The sequence below is a fragment of the Cibotium barometz genome, chromosome 62 (genome assembly GCF_041138505.1).
Source record: "Cibotium barometz isolate CiBa-2024 chromosome 62, ASM4113850v1, whole genome shotgun sequence".
Taxonomy (NCBI): Eukaryota; Viridiplantae; Streptophyta; class Polypodiopsida; order Cyatheales; family Cibotiaceae; genus Cibotium; species Cibotium barometz.
The window spans coordinates 20,521,423-20,548,200 of record NC_141107.1 but is presented as its reverse complement, the minus strand read 5'-3'; the positions used below and the strand labels follow the sequence as shown (position 1 = coordinate 20,548,200).

General features: G+C 46.2%; 2 protein-coding genes across 4 annotated transcripts in view; both read right to left on the bottom strand.

Moving 5' to 3' along the window:
- LOC147604227 (cilia- and flagella-associated protein 44-like) overlaps positions 1 to 3,435 on the bottom strand; it is a 55,197-nt gene extending 51,762 nt beyond the window's left edge. For all 3 annotated transcript variants that reach the window (XR_015265458.1, XM_086795549.1, XM_086795550.1), the window contains exons 1-2: positions 3,121 to 3,435; positions 2,860 to 3,036 (exon numbers count right to left, since the gene is read on the bottom strand). Coding sequence is in view for 2 of the 3 variants with exons in the window: in XM_086795549.1 (XP_086651675.1) it covers positions 2,860 to 3,036; positions 3,121 to 3,309 (366 nt within the window). In the remaining variant the exon portion in view is untranslated. The remainder of the gene's footprint in view (positions 1 to 2,859; positions 3,037 to 3,120) is intronic.
- Positions 3,405 to 26,778, bottom strand: part of LOC147604225 (uncharacterized) — a 155,104-nt gene continuing 131,730 nt past the window's right edge. The window contains exons 17-27 of the mRNA XM_086795548.1: positions 22,910 to 23,024; positions 22,701 to 22,769; positions 22,517 to 22,610; positions 10,522 to 10,765; positions 10,125 to 10,245; positions 9,307 to 9,390; positions 9,103 to 9,204; positions 7,863 to 8,006; positions 7,467 to 7,744; positions 7,024 to 7,102; positions 3,405 to 3,534 (exon numbers count right to left, since the gene is read on the bottom strand). Of these exons, the coding sequence (XP_086651674.1) occupies positions 3,457 to 3,534; positions 7,024 to 7,102; positions 7,467 to 7,744; positions 7,863 to 8,006; positions 9,103 to 9,204; positions 9,307 to 9,390; positions 10,125 to 10,245; positions 10,522 to 10,765; positions 22,517 to 22,610; positions 22,701 to 22,769; positions 22,910 to 23,024 (1,408 nt within the window). The 3' untranslated portion in view covers positions 3,405 to 3,456. The remainder of the gene's footprint in view (positions 3,535 to 7,023; positions 7,103 to 7,466; positions 7,745 to 7,862; positions 8,007 to 9,102; positions 9,205 to 9,306; positions 9,391 to 10,124; positions 10,246 to 10,521; positions 10,766 to 22,516; positions 22,611 to 22,700; positions 22,770 to 22,909; positions 23,025 to 26,778) is intronic.

Sequence of the window (26,778 nt, the reverse complement as noted above, 5' to 3'; positions counted from 1 at the left end):
CAGCAATCGCATCATGACAGTATAGCCTCCGTGAGTGGAGTATCTCCAAGGCGGCACAAGCAAGCTCCCGCACAGCGGCCTTTGTGAGTTCGTCATCTTCTACATCGACTATCTCTGTGACATTGCCACTCTACTCCGCCTACTGTGCTGAGTGCAACCTTAACTGCTCATTGTTACCTTGCTCGGTCTCATTTTACGGTAGCAGTTCCTCAGCTGTAACCAACCGCCACCGTTTGTTTTTAAGCGCAAGGCCACGTGTCATGTTCGTCTCGGCTACGGCTGTCCTTCCATCCCGCACCCAACTCTCGTCACCAGCCGGGTTGCTTCTGTGCATCACCAACGTAAGCCTCTCTCATCACGGCGTCGTCTATCTACATCACGTCTGCTTCTGCTTCTGCTCTGCGGCCACCTTGCCTTACAATCGCCCGCTGTACTGTTGTTGCTCTCCTTTGGCTTCCTTCTTCATCGACTCACGGGACTGTCTCTATCTGGGATTTATTGCGCATCATCTAGAGGCAGCTGCAGATCGACTTTCCTCCTGTTAACGAGCTATTTGCTGCATTCAGCTCTGCCATCGCTTCCTCTTGTTCCTCATGCTTCGATGGGCTGTCACATGCTATGGCCTTGACAAGTGGTGAGATAGCTGGCTTCTAAAAACAATTTGGATCTCTTCTTTCATTCATTTCTGCAATCTTGTAAGGGAATAGACACTGCCCTTGCATTTTAGCAAGAGGTAAGACCTTCCCACATGGCCTCTTCTACTCATTCTCTCATGTCTATCGACAAATTCAATGGGTCCAACTTTCATACTTGGCAAATCAAAATCAAGTGCCATCTTATGAAAGAAAGTCTCTGGGACGTTGTTCACCATGCTGCTCCCGAAGATTGCGACATTGAGCAAGTTGTCACTTATGTTCCCACTGCCAAGAATGACAAAGCCTATGCTATCATCTTGCTCGGTCTTGGAGATGATTACATTCATCACATCTCCGACATACAGTCTGCTTCTCGAGCATGGATCACTTTGGATACCCTTTTTGGACCCCGCTCTAAAAACTCTAAAATTGCACTTATGATCTCATTCTTTGATCTACATATGCAGGAGGGAGCTACCATAGCCTCTCATGTCAATTATCTTCGCAGTCTTATGGTTCAACTTGCATCAGTGAAGTCCCCCATCTCCGAAGATATTGCTATTGCTGTGCTTCTCAATAGCTTACCTGACACCTATGCTACTCTTGTCACTACCTTCAAGTATCACAATAATCCTACTCTTGAAGGTATCATCAATGCTCTCCAAGGAGAGGAAAGAACTCAACAACAAAAGGTAACTGACACTGCATTTTTAGCAAAGAAAGGAAGTTCTAAGGTAAGAAAGCCTTGCACCCATTGTGGCAAAACTAATCATATGGAGAAGGACTGCTACTCCAAACCCTCTACATCAGCCCCTGCATCTACCTCAGCCCATGTTGCTGCAGCATCTCCATCAGCAGATCTTGCTGTTCATTCCTCATATGATGAGGAGTGGGCTTTCTGAGTACTTCATCTTTCTTGTCTACCACTTTGACCACCGATGATGTAGGTCAAGGGGTTCTAGTGTCTTATTCATTCTGCTTTTGGACCTCTCTCTTGTCCCTACCCAAGAGGTAGAGATTGCCCTTGAGGAGGGGATGTCTTCAAGGTCCATCTGTTTGTCTACAGTCAGTCTTCTGTCTATCTAGTCTTGTCTGTCTGTCTGTTTGTCTATCAATCTGACTGTGCAGTCTTAGTCATTTTATCTTGGTCTTGTCTTGTCTGTCTTTCAGTCTTGTCTTTTGTCTTCCTCCTAGTGTCCACTTAAGGAGGGTGTTGGAAATAAGTGCACACTAGGTGTACTCTTTTCCTAGTCTAGTATAAACTTTTGTCTTGAGTCTTGTGTGTCTGCCATGTGGCATCTTATTTGTCCCTCAATCTTGTTCTTATTTCACTTCTAGTTTTCTAGTTTCTAGCTCTTGTTTCCATATTTCTACAAGCCCTTGGCCATAAGACATTGTGCCGAGCTTGTGGTTTGAGAGGGACAAGCTTGGATTTTCAGAAATGAATTCGGAGACCGGCAGCTGTGCCAAACAGATCCAAGGCATCCATCACAACGTGGAGATCACGAGGATCATCTCGTGGCATGAAGAGGGAACCATCTCCATAGGTTTGTGCCACAAAATACTTGCCAGAGGGCAATTGAAGATCACGAAGGACACCTTGCCGAGTAAGATGATCCATATATAAAAGCAAAGGATGAGTGGCTATGGCATATAATAAGGCACTCAAAGGGCATCCTTGACGTACGGACTTACCCAAAGACCACGAGTCAGAGAGTTCACCATCAAGAATACATGATGCTCACTGCCTTGATACTCCAACACACACACACACACACACACACACACACACACACTTAGCAATGGATTTTGTTTAAAAAACCGGTCTTCAATAGGTGACCAAAATCCTATCCCTACCTTTGGGGATGAGGAGAATAAGGCCATTGAAGAGTAAAGATAGCAACCTCTCTACATCCCGAGTCTCCTGAAAAGCATCCATGATGTCTGCTCCAAATGGCTGAAAATACCAAAGGAGTCAAGGCAACGCCACACAAGCCCCCCACACCGCCCACTCCCCTTCCCTCTCCCTTCCAAAAAAGAAAAACACAATGTTTGGAAATTCAACAGCTTCACAGATTACATGAAAACATCTAGACCTCTATGATGATCTGCTTTCAGATGCTAACGATTCATCAGATCTCCAAAACATTATGCAGAAGATAAAAACCGAGCATGTTTTCTAAAAAATGCAGCATGCTGGAAATTCGATCAAAACTTTCCATACCTGGTATAAAGAAATCATCTTCAAGTCAGATCTCTTTAAATTTATTTCAAGTTGAAACCTTCTATGTCTCAGTTCTTGCAATGCACTATCAAAGCGGCCAATCATAAGCTCTATCTTCTCTAGCAGCTTCGACTTCTCAAACTTAAGCTTAATTTGCATTGCATCTTGCTCTTCTTGCTGCAACATCATCAAGAATTAAAACAGAGTTAAGAGTCAAAGAAACAGATATTCATGTCAAGAGATCTTAGGTTAGTCCCTTGCCTCCAAGTTTGACAAGGGAAAGACCCTTAATTGTGCAGATACGGTTGCTCTTTGCAGCTTATCGATATCTTTTTTTCTTGAATCATCAAAAGATGGTCTTTTAGTTGAAGGTTGGGTATGAGCATCTTTTTCATCCAGTTGTGACTTTGAAGACATGCCCCCAAAGTCCATGCCCTTTTTCTCCTGCATGTGAATGTGGGGATGCAGAGGCAAAATCGTTAGAATGTTGCTAACAGAAGCATCTGACCGAGCCTGTACATTGTGTGGGTGACTAAGTTTGGTAATTGGTAGAGGAGTTATTTCCGTGAATCAATCATGTGCAATATGCTTTAGCTTTCAAGTCTTGGAAATCATAACACTTATCTTCTGCATTTCCTCCATCTTCCTAATATTTTTGCAGTACTCCTCTATGTCCTGTAAGAGCCATGAAACATAATTTAAAAAGAGGAAACTAGCAAATTGTCAACAGCCATATTTATCATGATAAGTTGAAATTAGACAGCCGTTCATGCACTATATGCAGCTCACACGTGCCACCTGTCCGCGTGAGCATGCATAGACAACACCCCCCCCCCCCCCCCACCCCAAGGAACAGAACATATTTTTTGCAAGCACAGACAAATAGGCATAGTTGCCACATCATTACAGTAAGATTTCACCCTTCTCGAATACCCTAAATACTCGATGGAAAAGAAAAAAATAAAATAGAAGAGTATCAACATGTAACAAAACAACACAAACGTCTGAGTCTAAAGTAACATGTTATGAAATCATATCATCATGATTGTCCATAATGGCACACTGCCAGAAAAACCCAATCTTTGTACATTCTGTGTTACTCAACAGAAGTCTTTTTTTCTTGGGAAAAAAACTACTTAAGAGGAAAATAAGTTACTGTGAATATCAACATGATTTGTCAGAAAACCAAGGAATGGATAAATCAGAGGATGAAAAACCCCATAGACCTAACCTTGGAGCATCCTTGAGAATGTTGTCATTTTGCTACCTGCATCCACATCGCTATTCTGGGTGTAACATGAAGATTTGTAGTCTATGTGACTCCCATCTCTTACTTTCTTGTAAGGATTTACTCTCCCCCCCTCATTCTCTTGGTAAAGTTCGCAGCAAGATGCCTTATGTTTGAGTCTATTTTAAGATCAAGTCCTTGAAGCGGATATGATTACAGATCATGGAGTGTTATCCAATGATGCAAAAGCGTCCCTAGAGACATGCTCAGGTTTCCATTTGTCCCCCTCAGGTGGAACGAGCATGGACTGCCTCCATCCATTCCATTACAGCCTGGATGCACCAGCACTTCATCTCACTACTCACTAACTTTACTAGGTCATTAGAGATGAGCTATAACAAGTATATTATAAAAAGGCAAAACATCCACCAGCTGCCATTGGTAAGCCAGTGACCAAGTTGCATTGTGGGGAGAGTAGTATGACCCATCATGTGTGGGTTTTCGTGCCTAGTGGAATGCGAGCTTGAAAGAAAGAAAGATTTTATTAACGTCTTCCAAAAGACCGAACTCGGCCTATGAGACAAATCGGAGTACCTGTATGGGGTATCCTCTGTCATCCCAACAAAATGAAAAAGTATTGAACAAAAAAAGCTGAATCTGGGTGTGCAGGGGATGGAGCTCTACTACTAGGAGAATGCAAAGCTATATGCATGGAGTATACAATCATGATATGCAACCTAGCTAGCTCCATCCTGTACCATACTGGGGGTATAAAATGGTATACATCAGTGAAGGGGGTGTCCACAGCTCCCTGAAGAACATGCCTGGGTGTGCTCTGAAGCGAGCCAGTCGCTCCGCACCCTCTCTCTGAAACTGTCATCTCTCTCTGGTATAGGCGTGGTGTCCGAAAGCCAGGTGTCCTCTGTCTCCTGCGGGCTCTAAGTGTCTCTGCTCTCTGGAGAGTAATTCCCCGCCGTGTAGGGGCTGGGAGGGGGATGGATCTCTGAAAAAATGTAGTAATCTGTGTCTGTCGTCCCCCCTCTGGAGCTGTCTGAGCCTGTAATAATGTCTCTCTGTGGCGCTGTATGTCTAGAATGTATCTCCCCAGTATGCGGCGCTGGTCTGCTGCCTCAAAGATCTGGCGTAGGGAATGTGGCTCTCTAAATAAAATGGGATATCTCTCTCTCATGGTTGTATATGCTCTGCATCTGCATACATAATGCTCCTCACTCTCCACCTCCTCTCTGCACAATCTGCATACCCTCTCCTCTCGGGGGATCCGTGCTGCTCTGCCAGTCTCAATCTCCAATCGGTGTGATGAAAATCTGAGCTGACCAATAGCCACTCGGGAGCCGTGTGGTAAAAAGCCCTCCATGTATCTAGGCCTCTCTATAAATCCATCATCAGTGATACTCATGAAGTGATCTCTGTAGTATAGCATCTTCGGCGGAAGAGGCTGTGTAGGCGATATCCATGTCTCTCGTGTATAGAGCTGCCATAGATCCTGTCTCAATACTCTGTTCCTCTCACTATGAGAGAGACGGATATGCTATCACCTCATTGGCTACGGCAGCCCCTCTTTAAGACCTTCACAAGGTGAAAATCAGGAGGCAGAAAAAAAAAAGGAGAAAAAAAGAGGGGCTGCCGTATCTGAATACTTATCCCTGTGTTCTTTACATGCCTGGCTTGCTGTATGCCCGAGAAAAGCTTAATGAATTGCCAAAGCTTATGAGCATCCTTGGGAACTTGCCACTGGAAAAATGTCTTTGATCTTGGCTGGGACCGACATAGTCCCCTAAGGAATGATTAGATACCCAAAATATGAAATCTTACCCAAACAGGACAGCTATTTTGTTGAGGTACAATTTGTTCACCTTTAACAGGTCCAACACCAACTCAAGTGCTGCTCACTTTCCTCGAAAGTCCATGAAAGCACTGGAATATCATCCAAAAACAACTTCCACTATTTTATGAGAGGCTTAAGGACCTCCATCATCATTTTACTAATTGATGGGTATCAGTCGTACCAGAAGGCATCACTCAACACTTGTAATGTTCTTTTCACTGAAAGATGCAACGAAGAAACTCACTACATCAAGACGTGTGGAGCTTCTCCACAAGGAGTTCTCAAACGTTACGCTTCTTCTACGATTGATTCCATATGGGGCCTACTTGCAAGTCATTCAAGAACCATCACCATGTCACCTCTTGTCTTCAGTCTGCAAGCTCTCAAATTACACAAACAAATGGAGAGAGGCCCATAGAGTATGGATCAGGGTTGCTCAATTTACTTCCAAGATTAAGAAAAGGCCATGCTTCATGAGATGTGGTTTGATTTCGTACTTAGTGGATTCTCTTCTCTTCTTGTGCATGGTTGTGTTTTAGGCTGTACCTTAGCACAGGTGTCTAATTCTCTGCCTAGACTTTATCATACACCAGCTGACTTAACCAGGGAGATCATAGCCACTAAGATAACATGCTACATTTAATGATGAGCTGGATACAATGCTCATGAGGGTATTCAGACTTCATGTTCAGCCACTTTTTTTCATCTGATATGCTTTATCAAGATTCAGAGTAGCTTGAAGTCTTAAGAGCTTAAAAGGACTGCCTTCATAGAAATTTGGGATCATGACCCCTTCTCCTAAGCAACTCCATGAGGGCTTCTTTAGCAATTTCATCTTCTCCACTTGAATGCCCGCAATTTTGTATCTGACATGTAACAAGAGTCACTCTACTCCATGCTGCTAATGTAAATGGCTCCCTGTTTTCTAGGATGGTTTCGTAATAAGTTTTTCACTCTATGATTCAAAAGAAAGACTTTTTATTGCAGTCTTGAGGCACAGCACAACTAGACCTTTGACCTTTTTCATAACAAGATTGTCTCACCATAAGCACTTCTGTACACATCTTGAGTTTATAGCCAAACAGATTACCTTATCGGTAACAAGTTCTCGTTCCTCTGGTGACTCATCCTTGAATGTGGGTGGCACATATAGCACCTCATCTTTGATCCTAAAGCAGAAAATGGGGTTGAAAATCAAGCATCAAACAAGCTTTTTTAGGAGGCAAAAATTACAAGTATGAATAAATACTCTGGAATTTTTCTAGAAGACTCCTTTTGAAGAAATAATAAAGTAAGCTATACAAAATGTGCATACTAAAAAGCAACCTTTTGAGTTGAACATCTTCTTAAAAATGTTTTGCACAAGTTGTAGCCAAATTTTTAGAAACTGTAAGTAGACGACCCAGCATGCACTGACAAACTTCCCCCTTCAAATCAAGATTTAGTCTGAGATGGTAGGATTAGATGCAAATTGATTTGAGAGCACAATTTATTAGTAAGATAATCAGATTGTATAATTATTTAAAACAATACCTCAAACTGCTGTTGATATCCTGAATTCTGACATTTTTCTCATGTATTTGTTTACTAATCTGTCTCTTTATCTTCCTCAAAGCCAAAAAATCCATGTTAAACTCCATTTTCTGTTTAAAGACTGCTTCCTTTAAAAGAAGCATTTCATTTCTTTTCTTCCTTGCATTAGTTTGCTGGTTAATGGGTCGCACATGCTCAAGATCAGATTTCATCTTGAAATCACCCATATTGGTTTCTGCATACCGTATAGCTGCTATGTCATCTTCACTTTCAAACTTCTGCAAATAGTACATAGATAGGTGCATTATATTAACCTCTTCTGAGGCCGAATACTGCCTATGCAACCCCATAATACCTCGTGGTGTTCACTGTATATAATGATGACAAGTAAAGTACCTTGTCTTGCTTTTTCTTAATGAAGTCATCATAGTTGGCAACCATTTTTTTCAGTCGAAGCCGTCTCATGTCTTGCAATGCTGCCGAGTCCTCACCTTTTGAGTGTTTCTCCTCAACATAGTTATCCTCACTTTTAATCAGACTCTTTTAAGGAAGAAAAAATAGCAAGAATAAGGTCCAAATTCCTTGATAAAAATAGACATGGTAATTTGCCAACCATTATATGCTTTTAACTGGGGCTAATTATATTTATCAGGTTTAATTAATGTTTGCACTCAGTCAGCTTTTAGTCTATGTAAGTGAGGCATTTTGGGAGAAAAAACAAATTTGTTCTATAGCAATATCAATCATCCATTCCATGGGCCCACTACCAAGCAAAGATGCAGTTTTGCAAGTGCCGTTTTCTTATGCATTACCAGTGATGGTTTCATTGAGAGACCATGGTATTTGAAGAGACACATGCCAAATTACCATTAGTCAGATCAAAGTAAGCTCACATCATTTGAGATGCGAGACAAGGCTATCTGGGGATCCAGAATTTCTAATCTCTTGCATCATAGATTCATCCAGTGCCCTGATCAAAGATGCTTATTTCCAGAAGGTCTTTTGGCCTCTATTACAACTCATTCAATACGCTGATCAGAGATGCTTGAGCCTCTTCCTCGATAAAGCGGCCTGGAAAGAGATTGATGACTCTTAAAACGACCAATCATTAGCTATAGACACTCATCACTGCCTTCATTTGATAAACATAGGGAAACAGGAAGTAAGACAGGGAGGACTCCAATATTTGGCAACAGACAAGAAAAGCACCTGCACCTAAGTTACAGAAAAGTTCCACTCAACTGCAAAAGCATCTACCATTTTGTTATACTGTCACGGATTGGTGTGATACTTGGGTAAACATAATGTGAATTGGATGCCAATCCCCACATATACAGCCCAAAACCAGGCGCCCACTTTCCATCAGGCAGAGGGGAGCACCTTGAAAAATCACAAACCTCTCACAGAGCTTAACTCACACGAGAGCTCTAATGACAAATAGACTCAATAATCAATGAGATATGCACTCAGTAAGTACATAAGAAAAAACAAATAAACCACACAGATGCATCTCCTGATTTCCAAACATCGACACCTATTTGACCAATTGAGTTTCCTTAAAAATACCAAAAAACCAACAAGGTTTCAAACGAAAGAGTACTCCAAAAATTTATCTGTGATTCATGATTTCATGTACCTGATCTTCTGGAATTTCTTGCGGATCCTTGAGAAGTGTCAAGACAGATACTCTTGGTGCAGGTGGTCTTTCTTTCTGTGCATTGGCCTCAAGAATTGCAGCCTTTTGAAAATAAAAGTCAGAGTTTTAGAGCAGAGTTGATTCTCGAAACTGGAGTTTAAATGACAATCGAAAAGTTCCAATGCATTGCCAAAAAATGATTACCAGAAGATTTGGATCAATTTTCATGGTCCGAAAGGTAGCGACACTTGAACCAGTGCGAAATGAATGAAGAACAATACGTTCCACCTGCAAGCAAAAAACTTCAAAAAACACATCTTTTAACAATAAAGCATGCTACAACTTTATGTTAGTGGTTTCATATATACAAAACAAGAACATTTACTATGTTATGGCTGATCCAGAGCATTTTATAGCCAAAGTGTGAAGTTCTTTAATGGAAGATTAATAGTGGAAGCTTGACTGCATGGCAGATCTGGAGATCACACTGTACAAAGGCTATTGAGGGTATCCAGACCTTCCACACTCAGACCGTATCTACTATCTGGTCAGAGGTTTCTCATAACCTTGCATCCCTATGGAGTATGTTTCAAAGAGCTTCTAGGACAGCCCAGTACAAACCGAGAGCCCTCATGCATGTGGGGATCTGTTTGTGAAATGTTGCCTGTTGCCCAACTACTAAACAAAACATCCATAAAAGTTCCCCGGCGGAATTGTCTGAGACATTTATGCATTGGCATGTATTTGAACATGTTGCCAGATCTTTTGGTGGATCACAATTATTATCAGATCTATGGTTGCATTTGTTGCATCAAGAGTGTAAGAAGGCTTTGGAGGCTACTTCCAAGACCTCCCATAGCTCTGTTTAGGAGTAAACTCTTGGCAATGTACACAAATGGTAGAGGTAAACACTTTGCAGTGTACAAATGGTAGCAGTAAACGCTTTGCAGTGTATACAATGGATAGACATGAAAAAATACAAAAGCGTTAAAAAATCTCAAAACAAATTTTTTATAATGTACCTCCAATGGGTCCAAAAAACGTCGCCGCAGCTTTGAAAGGGCTATAGATTTCTTTTCACTCTCCCATTGCAATTCTTCTTTGACTTCGGTGATCTTGGTTTGGATTTCATCTTCAATCATGCTTAGTGTCAATACAAGCATATATAATTAGAGGCATAAACCTTGAAAATTAAGGCAGCAGTTCAAGTTTGAGCCTTATGGAAAGGCATAATTTTAAAAAAATATGGACTTTTTAACGAAAATGTGATATTTTATAAAGCTGCTTCCCACATTCTACAAATATCCATCTTTTTTCAATGCACAAGTTAAGAATATTATCCAATTGAAAAAAATGACTAACTACAACGGGTGCATAGCTCTGAGCATAGGAACGCACAAATAAATGGTTGGGCAATACCTTCTAAGGTTTGGATCGATTTCAAAGTCTTCTATGGGCAACCTTTCATTTGAATCTCGCTCCTTGTTCTCCTTCAGAAGTTCAGAAAGAGATCTGCGGACTGATTCTACTCTCTCTTTTAATTTTTCTTTATTCTGTAATGCAATCCTTAGCTTGTTATCTTGTTCGGTCTTTTGTTTATCCTCTTCAATGCTGTAAACTCCCATGCATATATCCTTAGCCTCAATCTCTCTTGCTCCAATATCTGCATTTAAAAAGGAAAGTTTGTCACAGTAGAAGTATTAAAAAGACCTGCACAAGATTCTTTAGTTGAAATCAAGACCGTTCAGACAATTCTATCCATCCTGAAATGCAGAACTGGATAGTCTCTGACTGCGTTACATGGTACAGTTGAAGGGTAACCTGTAACTGATTTTCACTTGTTACATAATTTACCATCGGATGTTTGCCAAAAGACAAGTGTAAAAAAGGGTGGACCACAAAACAGGGCTTCTACGAAGGAAACCCGTCCATCTGGGGCCCAAAAACCTCACCGTTCGCAGCAGTAGAGTATGCCGGTCTCCCTGGCCAGTGTTTCATATGCACGCAGATAGGCGACCTCGCTTGGTCCTTCCCTCAGTGCAAGGCCCGTAGAGGGCACCCCCCTGATCCCTGCCCAAGGCCTCAGCAGGAGCGCTCCACGAGAGCAGGAGATGCAAGACCCGAGCCCTCGATGGAGGTTCCCAACAAGCCGTCCCTGTGGCCCAGCCTCCATTCCAAGCTCAAGGAGTAAGGTGCTAGCCGCTAAGTCACCCTAGGTGGCACCGCCGCCCACCTCCCCAGGAGCGCTGCCAGCCAGAACGCCAAGCAGCAGCCCACCCCTCCCTCCCCCCCCCCCCCCCCCCTTCTCCCCTCCCCCCGAGGCAACGGTTCCCATTGGCAACCGTTATGAGCATTCAGTTCCTCATGAGGAGACTAATGACGTGGTGACTCCTCACGCTGCCCAGGAGATTCCTCCTGATTTTGGCTTATCCTCCGAGATCCCAGTACCGGTGCCCCCCCCCCCCCCGCCCCCCCTCCAGCCTCCCCAGATCATTTCTGGCGCCCCCCCCCTGCTGCCAGCCCCCTCCAGAGCCAGGAGCCCGGACCCCGGCTAGGCATTGGATTCATTAGTTTTCAGATCCTGTGGAGAAGACCATTGCAGCCTCCCCGATGTCAGCCCTTCCCCTTGAGTCTCCAGGCAGACCTCCCTGCACAAGGGGGCACCTGTGGACTATGGTCTTCTCAGATGTCTGCTGGTTGAGGCGGGAGAGTTCTCGGAGATTGCTGTGCCTATTTCCGTTTGTGTGGTCTTCCACCACTCCTGGCAGTGAAGCGGTGGTCCTCTCTTTCCTTCTCAGTGGCGCTCGAGGCAGGGAATAGGACTGCGAGTTGGCCTCTGCAGCTATCCACTCTCACATGATCTCCCTTGCTCAACACTTGGGAGATAGCCGTCTTGTCAACATTGCCACCCATTTTTGGGCCTTGGCTAGCATGAAGCTAGCACGATCCTGTCTCATATATTAGGGTGGAGACATTGACGCCCCGAGCTTGGAGATGATATTGTATGTGTTCCTCCACGTGGCTGTCATTGTTCCCTTGAGGCCCTTCCTCCGATTCCTCTATTGCAACAGATGGAACACACAATAGGCATACGGTAGGGCCAGAGAGGAGTGGAGCTTTATGAAGGACAGGATTAGGGATCACCTAGCTCGCATCTGGCCCTGTTCTGATTTTGATTATTCCCCCTCCAAACCAACTCCGAAGACCCTCCGTGCTGAGGGTGCCTTGAGCAGGTCTCACTCCTCCCATCCCTAGTTATGCGGATTGTCTCTTGGAATGTTCACAGGATGGGGGGGTCCCTGCTTCCATCGCCGAAAAAGGGGTAAAAAACCTGTGTAGGAGGCCCAGTTGATCTCTTGTTCCTTAAGGAACATCACACGCACCCACAAATGGGGGAAGATCTTGACTTGACGCAGCCATATTTTCTGGTCCCTTGCCTTGGGCCCTGAGGGGAACCAGGGAGGGGTTTGCATCTCCGTCGGTGAGAAGTTACTTCCATTGCTTCTTGATTCTGGTACCATTGTGTAGGGGCACAGTGGATTATAGTCAAGGTTGGGGAAGACCGTGTGGGTTTCCTCAACATTTCTGCCCCCAACAAGGTGGCAGGGTGGACTGAATTCTGGACCCAAGTGAGACAGGCAGTTCCCCAAGCATATTTTTGGTGCTCAAGTGGAGACTTTAACATGCTGGAGGACTCAGAGGATAGGATGGGAGGAGGCTCCGATACTATCACAGGGAGAGTACACGTCCTAGGATCTGGTCCTCTCCCTCAGGGGCCAGGATCCATGGCACTTACCAGAGTTTGGTTGCACGGTGGGGAGCCTTCGTTTCTCCAGATTAGATCAGAGGATTCACGGACTGAACCTCTCACACATTGATAGATTTTATGTGGATGAGTGGGTGTACAACAGAGGTGGTTTGATTGGTATTCTTGCAGACACCACGTTATCAGGCCACTTGCCAGTTGTCCTACTTTTGGAGAAGACATGGAGACCATAGCAGCAGAAGAGGGTTCGTATCCCTGGTTACTTGGTCCAGGACCTAGAGACCGTCAGAAGAGTCCAGGAGATTTGGGAGTCCCTTGCTTTTAGGCCAGGAGAGGCTGCGCAGCGCTCGACTATGGACTGTAGGAGATCAGCACACTTTTACAGAGCGCAGTGCAGGATAGACTCACCATGTTCAGAGAGCAGGACTGGAGTCTCCGCAGGGACCTTGCATCCCTCTAGCAGCTGCAGGAGCATACCCTAGAGAGCCCATGGGTGAAGTCCTGGTTGGAGGCCACCCGCACAGAGATCTGATCGATCGAGGAGTGGAAGGTGGATTATCGCTACCATGCCAAGGCCTCCTTTTGGACTCAGGCTGGGGACAGGGTCATTTGTGATTTCTTTGAGACTGCAAGTCCTCACCATCACAGAGACAGGATTCAGAGATTGTGGGGCCTAGACAGCACCATTGAGATCCCAGGTTTGGGCCATAGCCACAAGCTTTTTCAGAGACATCCTATCAGAAGATGTCCTCACCCTGCAGGTGGAGGCAACGAGGGAGAGAATTTGGAGCATATGTGGGAGGTGGTGCCCCCTGCCCTCCAGGCCCTCTTGTGCTCCCCCTTCTCTCTCATGGAGCTGCGAGATTCTCTTCGTGCCCTTCCATGGGGCAAGTGCCCAGGTGAGGATGGCTTACCGGTCTCTCTTTTTCTGCACCACAATGGAAGGTGCGGTTTCATGGTCGCCTTCAATGAGATCATGGCCACAGACTCTCTGAGGGTCTGAGATTCGGGAGGAAGGTGGTGACCGTTTGGAGATTTGTCAGTGGCGCCCCATCACCCTCTTAGGAAATGCTTACAAAATCCTCGCCAAAGCCATCAGCCCGACTTCATCTCCCCGATGTTACCTATAATGTACATGGTATTTGCAATCCTCATAAACGGATATGTTTATGGGATTATGTACATATGTCAAAAGCAAACAATTCTTGGGTGTTGCTTTTCTTTTGCGACATGAACTGGAGCCAACATTGGAATATAATGATTCATTGAGTCGATGTATGATTGTGCAATGTATTTTGTAGGGTGAAATTTTCTACTTTGCAGGAGTGTATGGATCTCAATCTTCCCATGGGTGGCCAAGGATTTGGAATTTCTTCAATTCCTATCCCTGGTTGACAAATGCTTTTGCTTGTGGCGATTTTAAAAACTCTCCACAAAGGGAGGATAATACATTTGGCTGTTACATTTTGAGCGTCAAGCTTGGGACAATTTCATTCTGCAAATGGATGCCTCTTATCTTTGGCTTTCTACTATGGCTAGAATTCCAAGATTCACTTATTGCCATGATGCTCTTGCTCAATACTAGGCTAGATTGGACAGATGGTATTTGTTACATACTCGACAGTACGACTCCTTCTCATGTAAGCTTTGGGTTGATTATGCCTCAACATTCTTTGATCATACACCACTATGGTTGGCACTATATTTTCATATGCCCTTGTGGGAACCTCCTCTACAACATTAGAGACTGTAAAACATAAATAATAGCTATCCCTCGCATGATGCGTTCAGAGCTTTAGTACCTATTTTCAGCTTCATGATTTGGAATGCCAGGCTTCTCCTCAGTCGACAGATGCATAGGATCCCTACTCTCAGGCCTCATTGGGAGAGCTATGATATCTCTCCAGTGATACAGCGCAGATATTGGCATAGGCTTTGGCATTCATACAGAAGGAGCCAGATCTCTCATTTCTTTTGGCTATTTTTACATGGTGGTCTCTCCACCAATCAGTGGAGATCAGTTTTCGGTGTAGCAACTACCTGCCCTAGATGTGCGACAGATTTTGTGCATGTCACTTGGGGGACAGTTGCTTGGCTCTCCCAGTCTGGTCCGCAGCTTTTTTACGAGGGCAGTGGTACAGACTTTGCTATTTTCGTTTGTAGAGGTATTGCCTAGCATGGTTTATTGCAGGATGTTTCTCACTCTAATTATACACCCCTTAGACAGAGGATTGACACTAGTTGGGGGATTGTTGCCAATATTACAGCATGGCAAATCTGGAGGGCTAGATACACGGAGGCTATTGAGGGTTTCCAGATTTTTGGGTCTCAGTGCATTAGTACTATATAGGGTAACATCATCCATACTCTCATGGCTACTTGGGCTCGTATTCAGGGGTCCTCTTGTTCTATGCAAGCATATTTATGAGGGAGTGGGACCATGGCATTTTCTTTTCCTCTAGTCCCATAGGTCTCTCATGGCATCATGATGCTCCTCAGTGGTTGAAATCACCTTACATATTGGGGTGATTTTATTCTTTTCCACCTTACAGCCGTGATTTTTGTATGTCTTTTTTCATACTTAATATAAGTCTCTTTCTTAAAAAATAAATTAAAAAATCGGTTTGTCATTTCCCTAATAGAAGTTTCTTTCTTGAAAAATAAATTAAAAAATCGGTCTATCAGGGGAATTGACAAACCGTACTCTAAAAAGTTGCTCTGCCAGCCGTGGTGTTCAATGCATAGACGTTTAGGAAGCCCATTCTATCCTCTCCAATCCTAATGATCACTCACTGAGCTCTCCCAGTGACAATGGTGCCTGAATCGATCACTGCACGGTAAGGACTACTTGCTGATGGAAATGCATACCCCACCCTAGATCCCAAAGGAGCCAAAAGCATGGGACCAAAAAGTGTGACTCTTGCCCTTAAGAACCTTCCCGTAACGGTGGGTATGGTCCTCAATAGACAATGCTAATGGAGGAAGAGAATGTCAACCGGTCTGCTACCTACGGCTCTGTGAAGCTCCTCTCTGAGGATCCTGGGCCTCTCAAAAAACTACAGTCCTCCCAAACCTTGAATGTTCCTCATAACCTTGAAGCCTGGAGAGGGATCACGGTGAGGTAACGATCTCCAAAAAGGGGGAGGGGGGGGTGAGCACTGAGTTCACGATGGGGACTCGGGGGCCCATCATCATTGGGAGGCTGTTGTGATAAATTCTCATAACGGTTCTTTGACATAATTGTATCCTCCTGAGGCCTACCAGACTGCCGCACCTGATGGCACCACTTTGCCCTGGAAGTCCGATGGCGGTTTTGCCTCGAATCGGCGGCTTGCCACTCTCCTTTCACTAGGATTCTCAGGGACCAGAGCCTGGTATTCTGAATCCTGGGGGACGGGATCCCCTTCTCCCCATTGATGAGGAGTTGTGTTGGGAACAAGAGAAGGGGGGGGACTGGGGGACCACTTGTGGCACTCTTTGGACTGATGGCGGGAACAAGCTCTAGCAAGGTGTCCCATCTAACAGCAAATGAAGCATTGTCGGAGGTGGCCAAAGTACTCAACTCTCTGCAAAATAGGAACTCCACGGAGGCACAAAAGCAATATGACATGAGGAATTGTCTTGGAGAGGCTATGCAGTTGCGAAGAGAGGGAATCATTGCCATTCCAGCTAGAACCGAAGCGGCATTTTTTTTTTTTTTTTTGGGGGGGGGGGTCACCACTCTCTTGTAACACCACCTATCACTGAGAGAAGGGAAAGATATTCCTTTTTGAGGCCGGGAAAGATTGAGATGCCAGCCAGAAGGTCGGATGTCCGGTCGAACCTGTGCTGCCACCTCACAAAGAAGGCCTTGTCCATACACAATGCGACGAGGATTCGATGCTGCAAGTGAATCAAACTCGACCTGGTAGTATTCAAGCCCCAAAGGATGAATATCTGTGATCTTTCCAGGATGAGATAACCCTGCAAAAGATCCCTGAGCTGTCCCGCGCCTAGCGGCTACCTACAATCTTGCAAACTAAGGTGGAGGCCTCCAGGGAAGTGACTATCCATGCGAGGAGCTGAAGATCCGCTTCACAAAAGGATAGGCAAGGGACGGCCACCTCGGTTGGAGACGATGGAGCGGCTACCATGGAGTCCTCCTGGAGGTGTCAAATTATTCTGAAAAGTTCTTTACCTTTTGTCAAAACTTTTTTGATGGAAAAAAATAGGTTTGTGAATTCCTTAAAACTATTCTTGCTTTCTTAAAAAAATCTACACTATGATGCATGCTTGCAATACAACAAAAAATCCCAAAATTATAACTTTCCCCAGAAATTCTCAGAGGCACTTCACCTCTTATCAAAACTTATTTTTCGTGTTAAAAATATGCACAAGACAATTAAAAGTAGGAGAAGTTTTCTTTAGATATGTTTATTAATTATTATTTTTTTAAAGTAGAAAGCATAATACAAGTTGTTGATTTTTTTTTTCCGGAAAAACGATCCTTCTATTAGTTAATGAGAAAACGCCATAAGGCTACAAAGCTCACCTTGCAAGGAGGGATAAAAACACAGTGAACACCTGAGCTCCACCCCCGTGGGCTGGCCGCTCTCTGGGGGGGGCTACCTAGTAGTACATGTGGGAGGTGAGAAAAGCCAAACTGGAGGCCTATAGTGCCAAGTGACATCCTCGCCCCTCGTGGTGAGGAAAGGGCCAGGCTGCCACGTGCGGAGGAAAGCCTTGCGGCGCCCTCTCATGCGGTCCGAGTCGCCCTGGAGTTTCCCCCAGTGTCCTCTCAAGGTGTGAATGATGTCCACCCAGAGGGCTTGTATGACCTCCGCCGGTGGAGTCGCCTGGCGGTCAATGGCCTCCCTGCATCGGGCTCTCCATATGTGCCAAGTCGTCATGCTGCTGATCATCTCCCATCTGTGCCCGACCCCCTCCTGAGGGGCTGCCGAAGAGAAGTCTGGCGTCGGAACCACCGCCATCGCCCTGTCAGAGGCCTGGATGGTCGCACTGCCAGGGACGTCCTCATATCCAAGGGCCGGGCCGCTGTCTGTGGCCCAAGCCACCGCACCCCACGTCACCAGCATCTCACCTGGTGAGCCTGCAAAAACCATCCTGAGAGCGCGCTGCCATACCTGCTGTGCCTGTGGGCAATCCCATAAGCAGTGCCGCTGCGACTCCTGTGCATGGCCGCACCGAGGGCAGGACGCTGGGTGACTGCCAAAAGCTAGCCAAGCCCCCACAGCCAGTCCTCTATGCGCTGTGAGCCAGAGAAAAAGCGTCACCTTCCGGGGCCGGAAGCTGGCCCAAAGGCGCTGCCAGAAGTCCCTAAGAAAGGCAGGGGCGAGCCCTTGTCGCCGCCAATGCTCGGCCGCCGCCGGGGTGCTCGCTATCCTGTGCCTTTGAATCCGCCGCCCCAGCCTCGCTGTGTACTGAAAAAAGGGGATGCCTGGGCTGGTGGGGGCCGAGTAGGGATCTCGCCAAAACCACTCACCTGGATCCCACTGAAGCCGAATAAGAGGCCTGCTGTCCCAAGCCCATAATCTCCAAGAACAGTCCTCCCCTATCGAGGCCGGTGAGGGGTCTACATGCCACTGTCTCTGATGAAAGCCGACCACCCGCACCCTCTGAAGAATACAACCCTGGAGCCCATCCAAATCCAGTCCTGTCCTCTGAAGCTGGCCACCCTCTCCCACCTCGAAAGTGAGTGGGGCAACTCTCTCCGTTGTGCCGCAGACCGCTAGAAGGATCTCATGCCGAGTAAAGACACCCATCCACTGTGGAGGTGGAGGGTCCTGTACTGGGGTCCGCCACTCCCGGGGGATGGCCGCCTCAATGTCCTGTCTCATCGACTCTCTGCCCCTCATCCCACTGAGTCTCCTCTCCTGAGCCTCTAGAGGCAGCTGCTGAAAACATATCCAGTCGTCTATGGACTGGGCTGGGCCGGAGCTCAACGGGCCCCACGACACGTGAGGCCGCGATCCAACCATACGGCCGCTGGGAAGTCGAATCAAGGGGTTCCAGATCAATGGCTGCCTCAGGCGCTCCTCATCGGTAGCGGGGGAGTCTGGAAGAGTGACGGCCTCAGATGCGCCCAGGCCCTCAGAAGGCTAGCTGCAAAACGCTCCTCAAAGCCAAGGCCTACTCCTCTGGATCGCTGCTCTGTAAAGATCCACTTGATGCTGGGGGTCCAGGGGCCGCTAAGAGAAGGAGTGCGGCTGAGCAAGGGTACAGGGTCTCCCGTGAGTTTTTTGCCGCCTCAGGCTCCCACTTTCGGCTCTGTGCTCATTCCTGACCCAGATTCTCCTCAGAGAGAGATGCCTCGCCAGGGAGTGTGGAGCCATGTTCAGCCTTGTGTCTTGCAGCACCTGCAGACACACTTGGATTCCCTGTTCCCTGAAATGGTGCTAGCAGCTGCACAAGAGGCCCTTACGTGATGAAAGTGCTAGGGAAAGGATGGTCTGCTGGTTTCCCTCTTCCTTTGCAATTGGGAACTCATGGCAACAAGATTTTGGGGTGCTTTTAATGAGGTTATGCAGATATGCCTACCCCCCGAGCGCATGTTCGAGGGTCTAATATGCCTTATCCCAAAGGAGGGTGGATTGCCTGTGGAGATCCGACGGTGGAGACCCATCACCTTCTTAGGGACATGGCATAGAAGATCCTGGCCAAGGTGATCAGCCTACGCCTTCATCCTTCCCTCCCAGATTTGATCCACGCTACTCAAACTGGCTTCATCCGTGACCGCACCATCCTGGATAACATCTTCACCTTTTGGGAGGCCCACAACCAGGCTTAGGGGGGAGGAAATGGCCGTTTTGCTTCTTGACTTCAAGAAGGCATGACTCGGTATTTTTGGAGGGGACTATGTTGAGACTTGGATTTTTGCGTGCTTGGACTATGTTGAGACTACATAGTCCCCTTTTTGGAGGAGATTATGTTGAGACTTGGATTTTTGACTGCTTGGATCCGGGGGGTTGCGGCCCTCTACATGGGAGCCCACACCTTCAGGGTGGCCGAGAAGAGCGTTTTGCCATTTCCTACTGGTGTGCCAGGGCTGCCCATTGCACCGTTCCTCTTTCTTTTCATGGCTGAGGCCATGAGTTCCTTTGTTCGAGCGCAGGATACAAGCCTCCAAGGTTGCACATGCCATTTGCACCATGGAGGAGTTGCATAGTTCGGCAGAGCTGCAGATAGCCCTGCTTGTCAAGAGCATTTGAAGGAAGCTTTTATATTGGAGCTCTGCTCAGTTATCAATTGCAGGGTGAGCGGTGGTAGACAACCATGTTCTTCTGGCTACCATGTGGTACATCACCTCATGCTGGGCCTTCCATTGTTCTTGCATTGGACAGGTGCAGTGTTTGATCTGAAACTTTCTTTGGTCTGGAGGAAATGGTCTCCCAGCTCGCTCGAAGGTGGCTTGGCACATACTAATTCAGCCTTGGGCTAAGGGAGGCCTGGACTTAGTAGATCCTGCAACCCAAAACAAAGATCCCGCAACCCAAAACAAAGCCCTTTTTCCGCAAAATGCACGTGTGAGGACTGCAGCACAGGGAGAAGCCCTGGAAGGATTTCTTGATTAGCCACATTTCCTCGCACCTTCCTACCTGTGGAGGACCTTGGACACCCGGGATTTTACGGGTCTCTTCGATGCCCCCTCGGCGATCTGTGCACTGGTTTGTAGTGAGCCTCTTCCGTACCTAGCAGCTTTCCTGCCCTGGTCTCATCCACGTTCGCCCCACCTCCCAGAGGGGGAGAGAGAGCGAGAGAGAGTGTCCTTGGAATTAAACCCTCATTTCGCCTTCCCTCAGAACACATGATCGACATCCAATCTCACCGCTCTTGGGATCAGCTCTGCGGGGAGCCAGCTCAGGCACCTAGTAGAGTTAGCACCAGAGCTGACATAGCAGGACCGCACAGACACCCTGAGAGGTGCCTCCATTATGATCCGTAACATTGACTTTTCCATTCCACTAGATTTGCTTCTCCCTCCCGATGATCCTCCAACATCCCGTGAATGGCCTCTTTCACCCGCACCAGAATAGTTTTTGCTTATCCACAGGGCCGCCTCATTAGCACTCATGAGATCAGACCGGGTGGCCTCCTGACAGCGTCCCTGTGGCAGATCGGTGAAGCCCTCCCCTCCTCCTCAGCGGGGTCCATGTGAAGGGGAGGGAGAAGGTCACATATATAGCCCCCCCCTCCCCCCCCTCTTCCCCCTTTAAGGTCACAGGCATTCCATCCTGGCGCTTATGGCTTTGGGAGAACAACCCATTGGTTCACATATAGTGGGATCCCGAAGACTGGCAGTGGAGAGATCCATTGATTCAGGATCTCAAGGAGGCCATCCCATTCTTTGATTAATCTGCCCAGCTAGGCCGTCGGCAGATCCTCCTCTAGACCACAGATGGCACCCTGGCAATGCAGTAGCATTGGCACACCCAAGGAGTCCCAGCTACCTTCATCAAGGATTTTTGGCAGACTCTGGGGCATCTTCTGTCCCTGGAAGATCTCCCTCTAGCTCCTAGCCCTTCAGAGCCTAGCTGTGGGCATGTGGCTGGCGATCGTGCAGGCAGGCCAGCGAGCTATTGCCATTGCGGCAGCCCTAAGGAGAGCCAGAGACATTGCCTGTGGGATTGCACCCAGGCATAGCAGGTATGGCAATGCATCCTCCACCTATTCATCTCCGGGCAAGGCCTTACTCTACGAGAATGATAGATGAGGCCTTGCATTGAGTCTCATTCACATGTGCATCTTTATGATGACTGTAGCAGCAGTTCCGATATGAATAGAGCAGGCCAGCTGAGGAGGGAGCCCCCCCTCCTTATCTCATATGTATATTTGCACTGCTTTCTAGCAATGTTGTATTCAGCCGTATGGCTGGTTTTTCTTTATAACTAATTGAGGATCTTTCTTTGGGGAAAAAAAGTGGAGATAAACTTCAACAACTATTAGAGGGGTGGAATTCACCCAAGTGAGGGTAGGTTCCAATATCTGTTGATTTTAATATGACTTTGAGAAGTTTACTAAAAAATTTGTGGAGGCCAAGTATTTTGCAAAGATTGCGAGGTCCTATGGTGAAATTGCCTTGTGTGGGGGACTAAGTGTTTCCTTCAGGTCTCCATCATCCAAATCCAAAAGTAGAACATAGTGGTTAGAGCACCAAGGAAGAGGACGGCTCTAAATGGGAAGTGAGTCAGCTCATCTTCCGATGACGAGAATCCACACCTCATGGGGAGGTGCCTTCCCCTTGGCATGGAGCAACAAGGTGGAGCCAAGGTTGAGGTGAGGTGAAGGTTAAGGTCGTGCTTAAAAGTAGAGCATAACTAGTCTTTCCAAGGCAAACTTATGCAAAACATCCATCCGGATAGAAGACTAGCCACTTTCCTCCGAGCTCTGCAACCTCTCATCACAACTTAGCAGTCATTGCGTTAGGAGTCACTGCTCCAGAGTTACTGGAAACTGTATTGTTCTTCTATTGTTGGAACAAATGCAGAGTTTCAATATGAAATTACTGCTACATGTGTTGACCTAGGCACAAATTAAAACATGTCTGTTTCTCAAGTCCACTGTGGAATTCAATACATCACTTTAAAAGAATCAAGAAGATAGGGTTTTTGATAAATCAAGAACATTTAAGCTAAAGTGTTTAGGTTTCACCTGGTTTAACAACGTGCATGACTATTTGGTCAGATTTAGGTTTCTCAAATTTGAGTTCATGAACATAAAAACTCCCATCATATGCAGCACTTGCCTGTTATTGTCAATCCAAGACAATATATAAAACTCTGGTAGACGTCATCAGATATTTAATACATGCTTATAGCAAAAAAATAGAACTCACCAAATACTGGTGATCAAAACTGATCATAGCTCCACCTACAACACCATTAAAGCCATCATGCACTCTGCCCTGCAGCCACCCTCCAACACACTCACATGCTTAAAATACTACACTTTATTTCGGTATAGGTTTTAAGTATATGTTAATCTCTTGAAATCTTCTGCTTGCATGGTTGACATGAACAAAAGGTTTAGAATTAAGATATAAACCTCCCAGTAAACATGCTGTTGCATGACTGACAATTGTCCAGGTGTAGGAGCTGTTTGAATTCGAATAACACCGTCATCGTGACCTGAAATAATGTATTGATGAGATACAGAATACCTGCAATAAAACAGTTGCCATTAGAAATTTGGAATGTGGCACTATCATGATAATATAACAAGACACATGCATTCACTAAGCACACCTTTGACCCTTACTTTTTTCCAGAAAAGCCAAAAATCATTTAAAATGGAAGATCTTGACTCTAGATTTAGCTGTGGAAGGAAAAGACCCTTTGCTGCTGTCACTGTTACAATTCTACCCAAATCATATGCAGCTTCATCTCATGCATGTTTTTGCAAATCCAAGCTCAATTCCCAGCACAAGTGCACACTGAAAATATTTAATTACATGGATCTTTACATTCATTAACTCCTCCGATGATATTACAGCCTTACTTCGTAAAACGCATCTTAAAAGCAGTTGGCTTTATACTAAGCTTTTAATTTTACTTCCAATAATCATCCTAAACAACGTCGATCCATGGATATGCTTTGGTCTACTTTGAAGAGGCGAGATGGAGCAGCATCTTCATCAACTCGGCATCAGACCTCAAACAATGCTCCCCCCTCATCATGTACTGCTCAAGCTCTTGCTAACTCTTGTATGTAAGGCCCCCATTATAGGAGTAGCCATGGTTGAGCAATCTCAACACCTGGTATGCCTGTACGAACATGGTGACACACCTAGAGTATTCAGGGTGCATCTCCCAAAGCCAGTCATCAATTAGTAGTGTCACGCAGTGTGCACCGCAGCGGTCGGGCAAAGTGCACAATCGGACAGATTTTTGGCAGGCACTTGTGCCATGTGGCAGTCGGCCAGGTCACCAGGTCATGAGCAGTCCTCTGGAGCTAGCCGACAGCAGTTAAACAGGTTGACCACCAGCACTGGTGTGCCTATACATACGTGCCTGATTTGTCGAATTCATCTGCATTTTCTCAATGCTAGTCTCTCTACAAAGTGTATCCTACATGCGTCCTCAGCAGAGCGTTGCACACTGTGAATGACTTCGTCTACATTCTCAGCCACCTCTTCTACTTGAATTTCAGTTGTAACACTTCTTTCTTGTACATAATACAAATCAGTAATTTAGGACTCTTTGTGCATGCTGGGTGTTTGATTCTGCTGCTATTTCTTCTCTCTCTACTCTCAAACCTTTGCTTGTAACCCTTTGAAAAGCATGCCTTTTTTCAGTTATACGGTGCGGAATGCCAGATGTCTTATCTTGGGACACATTCAGAGTGTCCCTACTCTTAGACCCCATTGGGAATCTTACGGCATTTCGACTGACATTCAGAGGGTTTTTTGGCGGAGATTGTGGCATTCTTATAGGAAGCCACAGATTTTCTCCTTTATCTGGGTTTCTCTTCATGGTGGTTTGGCCACCAATCAGTGGAGGTTTGTTACTGGTGCTTGCCCACCATGCCCTAGATGTGCAGGAGTCACTCTTTGGTAGGATTAAGAGGAATGCTATCATTTCTTTTGGTCCTATCATTTGGTTGACACAGTCTGGGCCTCAGCTGAGATTCGAGGGGACTGACAGGAGCTTGGCCATTATGGTTAGGCAAGGAGTTGCTCGGCAGTGTTGTCTTCAAGATTTGCCACTTTCACACTTTGTCCCTCCGGCACAGAGGTTAGACAGCTCTTGGGAGATTACTGCTAGCATCTCAGCCTGGAATATCTGGAAGGCTAGATGCACCGAGGCCATTGAGGGTACTCCCGATCTTGTTTCTTAGTGTCTTTGTAGGATTTGGAGTGATATTATTCACACCATCATGGCTACCTGGGCCAAAATCCAGGGATCTTCGAGGGCTGCGGAGAGGAAGCGCGGCCAGTTTATGAGAGAGTGGGACATTGGTATCTTTTTCACGTCCTCTCATTCGGGACCCTATTGGCATCACAGGGCTCCTGATTGGTTGAGATCTCCACCTTACTTGGTGTGAAATCTCCATTTTGTAAAATTTTTTCATACTTCATAGAAGTCTCCTTTCTGAAAAAAAAAAAAAACCTTTGCGTAGGGATTTGCGTATGGATCTCATTTTCGCCAGAGGATGGAGATTGCAGGCAGACCTGACCAGTGTTGGATTTGTCGTCGAGACAGGGTCACATTGCTAGAGATTGTCCCAGATTGAGGGGCCATGTTAGGAGGCAGCGTCGTCCTGCCCATCAGAGGCCTTCTGCAGATGCCGAGACTCCAGCTGCTCCTTTGCCACAGCACACCACACAGCGTTGGGTTGTGGTTAGGGATGGCAGGCACCCTTGGACCCCCGTATGTGCCCCTTCACCCACACCCCTTGTAGAGCACCCTAACCCCTATGCAGCTCTTGCCTCACTGGATGTTGATCCTTCTTTGGAGGATGAGGCCTTGCAGGCACATGATCTGGATCCCTCACAGGAGGATGTTGCATTATAGTTACAGGATGATTGTACCCTTGAGGATGATGTTGCACATTCGCATTGTCATGGTACCTCTCGAGTTTTGCGGACTAGCCCTGGCTTTTCCCCGGAGTGGGAGAGAGAGGTAAGGTTTACATCATCAAATTTTCCCTCCCTTACCTATGTGAGACGTACTTTTGCCTCTAAAGGGGGTTCTCGTCGACCACGAGATCTGGTCGTTCCTACTTTGAGTCCATATGAGGATTGTCTCTTGGAACATTCAGGGTCTTGGGGGTTTTTTTCCGCGTCGGCGGAAAAAAATTGTAAAAACCCAGCTTCATTGTGAAGTCACAAGTGGACCTATGAAAGTATTGCTCTTGCAAGAGCATAAACTGGATGCTAGTCAGTGTGGGAGATCAGGCAAACTTCTCTCGGGACACACCTTTTGGTCACAGGGGCTGTTGGTACCAAGGGTGGTGTTTGTATCTCTATTTCAGCTTTGATCTTGCCTTGCATCATTGGACATGGTGTCATTTTGCCTGCGAGAGTGCAGTGGATCCTTCTTATGCAGGGTACTACACGCATTGGTATTCTCAACCTCTATGCTCCCAACCATAGAGGTGAGAGGATTGCCTTGTGGAAATCTCTCACTACATTGATGCCTCTTGGATTATTGGTGGGGATTTTAACATGGTTGAGATGCCAACGGATAAAAGAGGTGGAAATGAGGGCTTGGTGCATCCTCTTGAAAGAGCGTCTTGGGAGAGGTTTATACTCTCCATTCATGGCAGAGATTGTTGCCATGAGGATGACATTTTGAGGAGTCCATCCACTCTTCTTTATTCATGGTCTAACAGGAGAAGAGATGTAGGATGTATCTATGCAAGGTTAGACAGATTTTATGTGGATGATTGGGTGCTTGACAGAGGTGGACATACTTTTATTGCTACAGGCACCTCCAAATCGGATTATTTCCCTATGGTTTTATGTATTAGAGATCCGAATTGTCATGGATCAGCACCCCATGTACGCATCCTTGATCATTTGTTTTCAGATGCAGAGCTATCGTGTCATATGCTTGATATTTGGAGATCTCATGATTTCTTACAAGCCTCTCAAAGCCTGGCCTCTGTTCTCTGTAATATTAGTGACTTTTATCACACATGTGCCCTATCTAAGAGGCAAGAGGCCTTGGACTTAGAAAGGGCTATTAGACGTAGATTAGCTGCCTTGCAGACAAAGCACGAGAAACATCCTCATGCTCAATGGGTTGCAAATTCTTTATGTACTGTTAGGGCAGAACTTTATCACTCTCGTGAGCAGCGCGCGGAGTACCGTTTCCATGCCCAGGAATCCTTTTGGACACAGATGGGTGGCAGATGTAACAAACATTTCTTTGCTTCTCACGGCCCATCTCATGCCAGAGATAAGTGTCAGT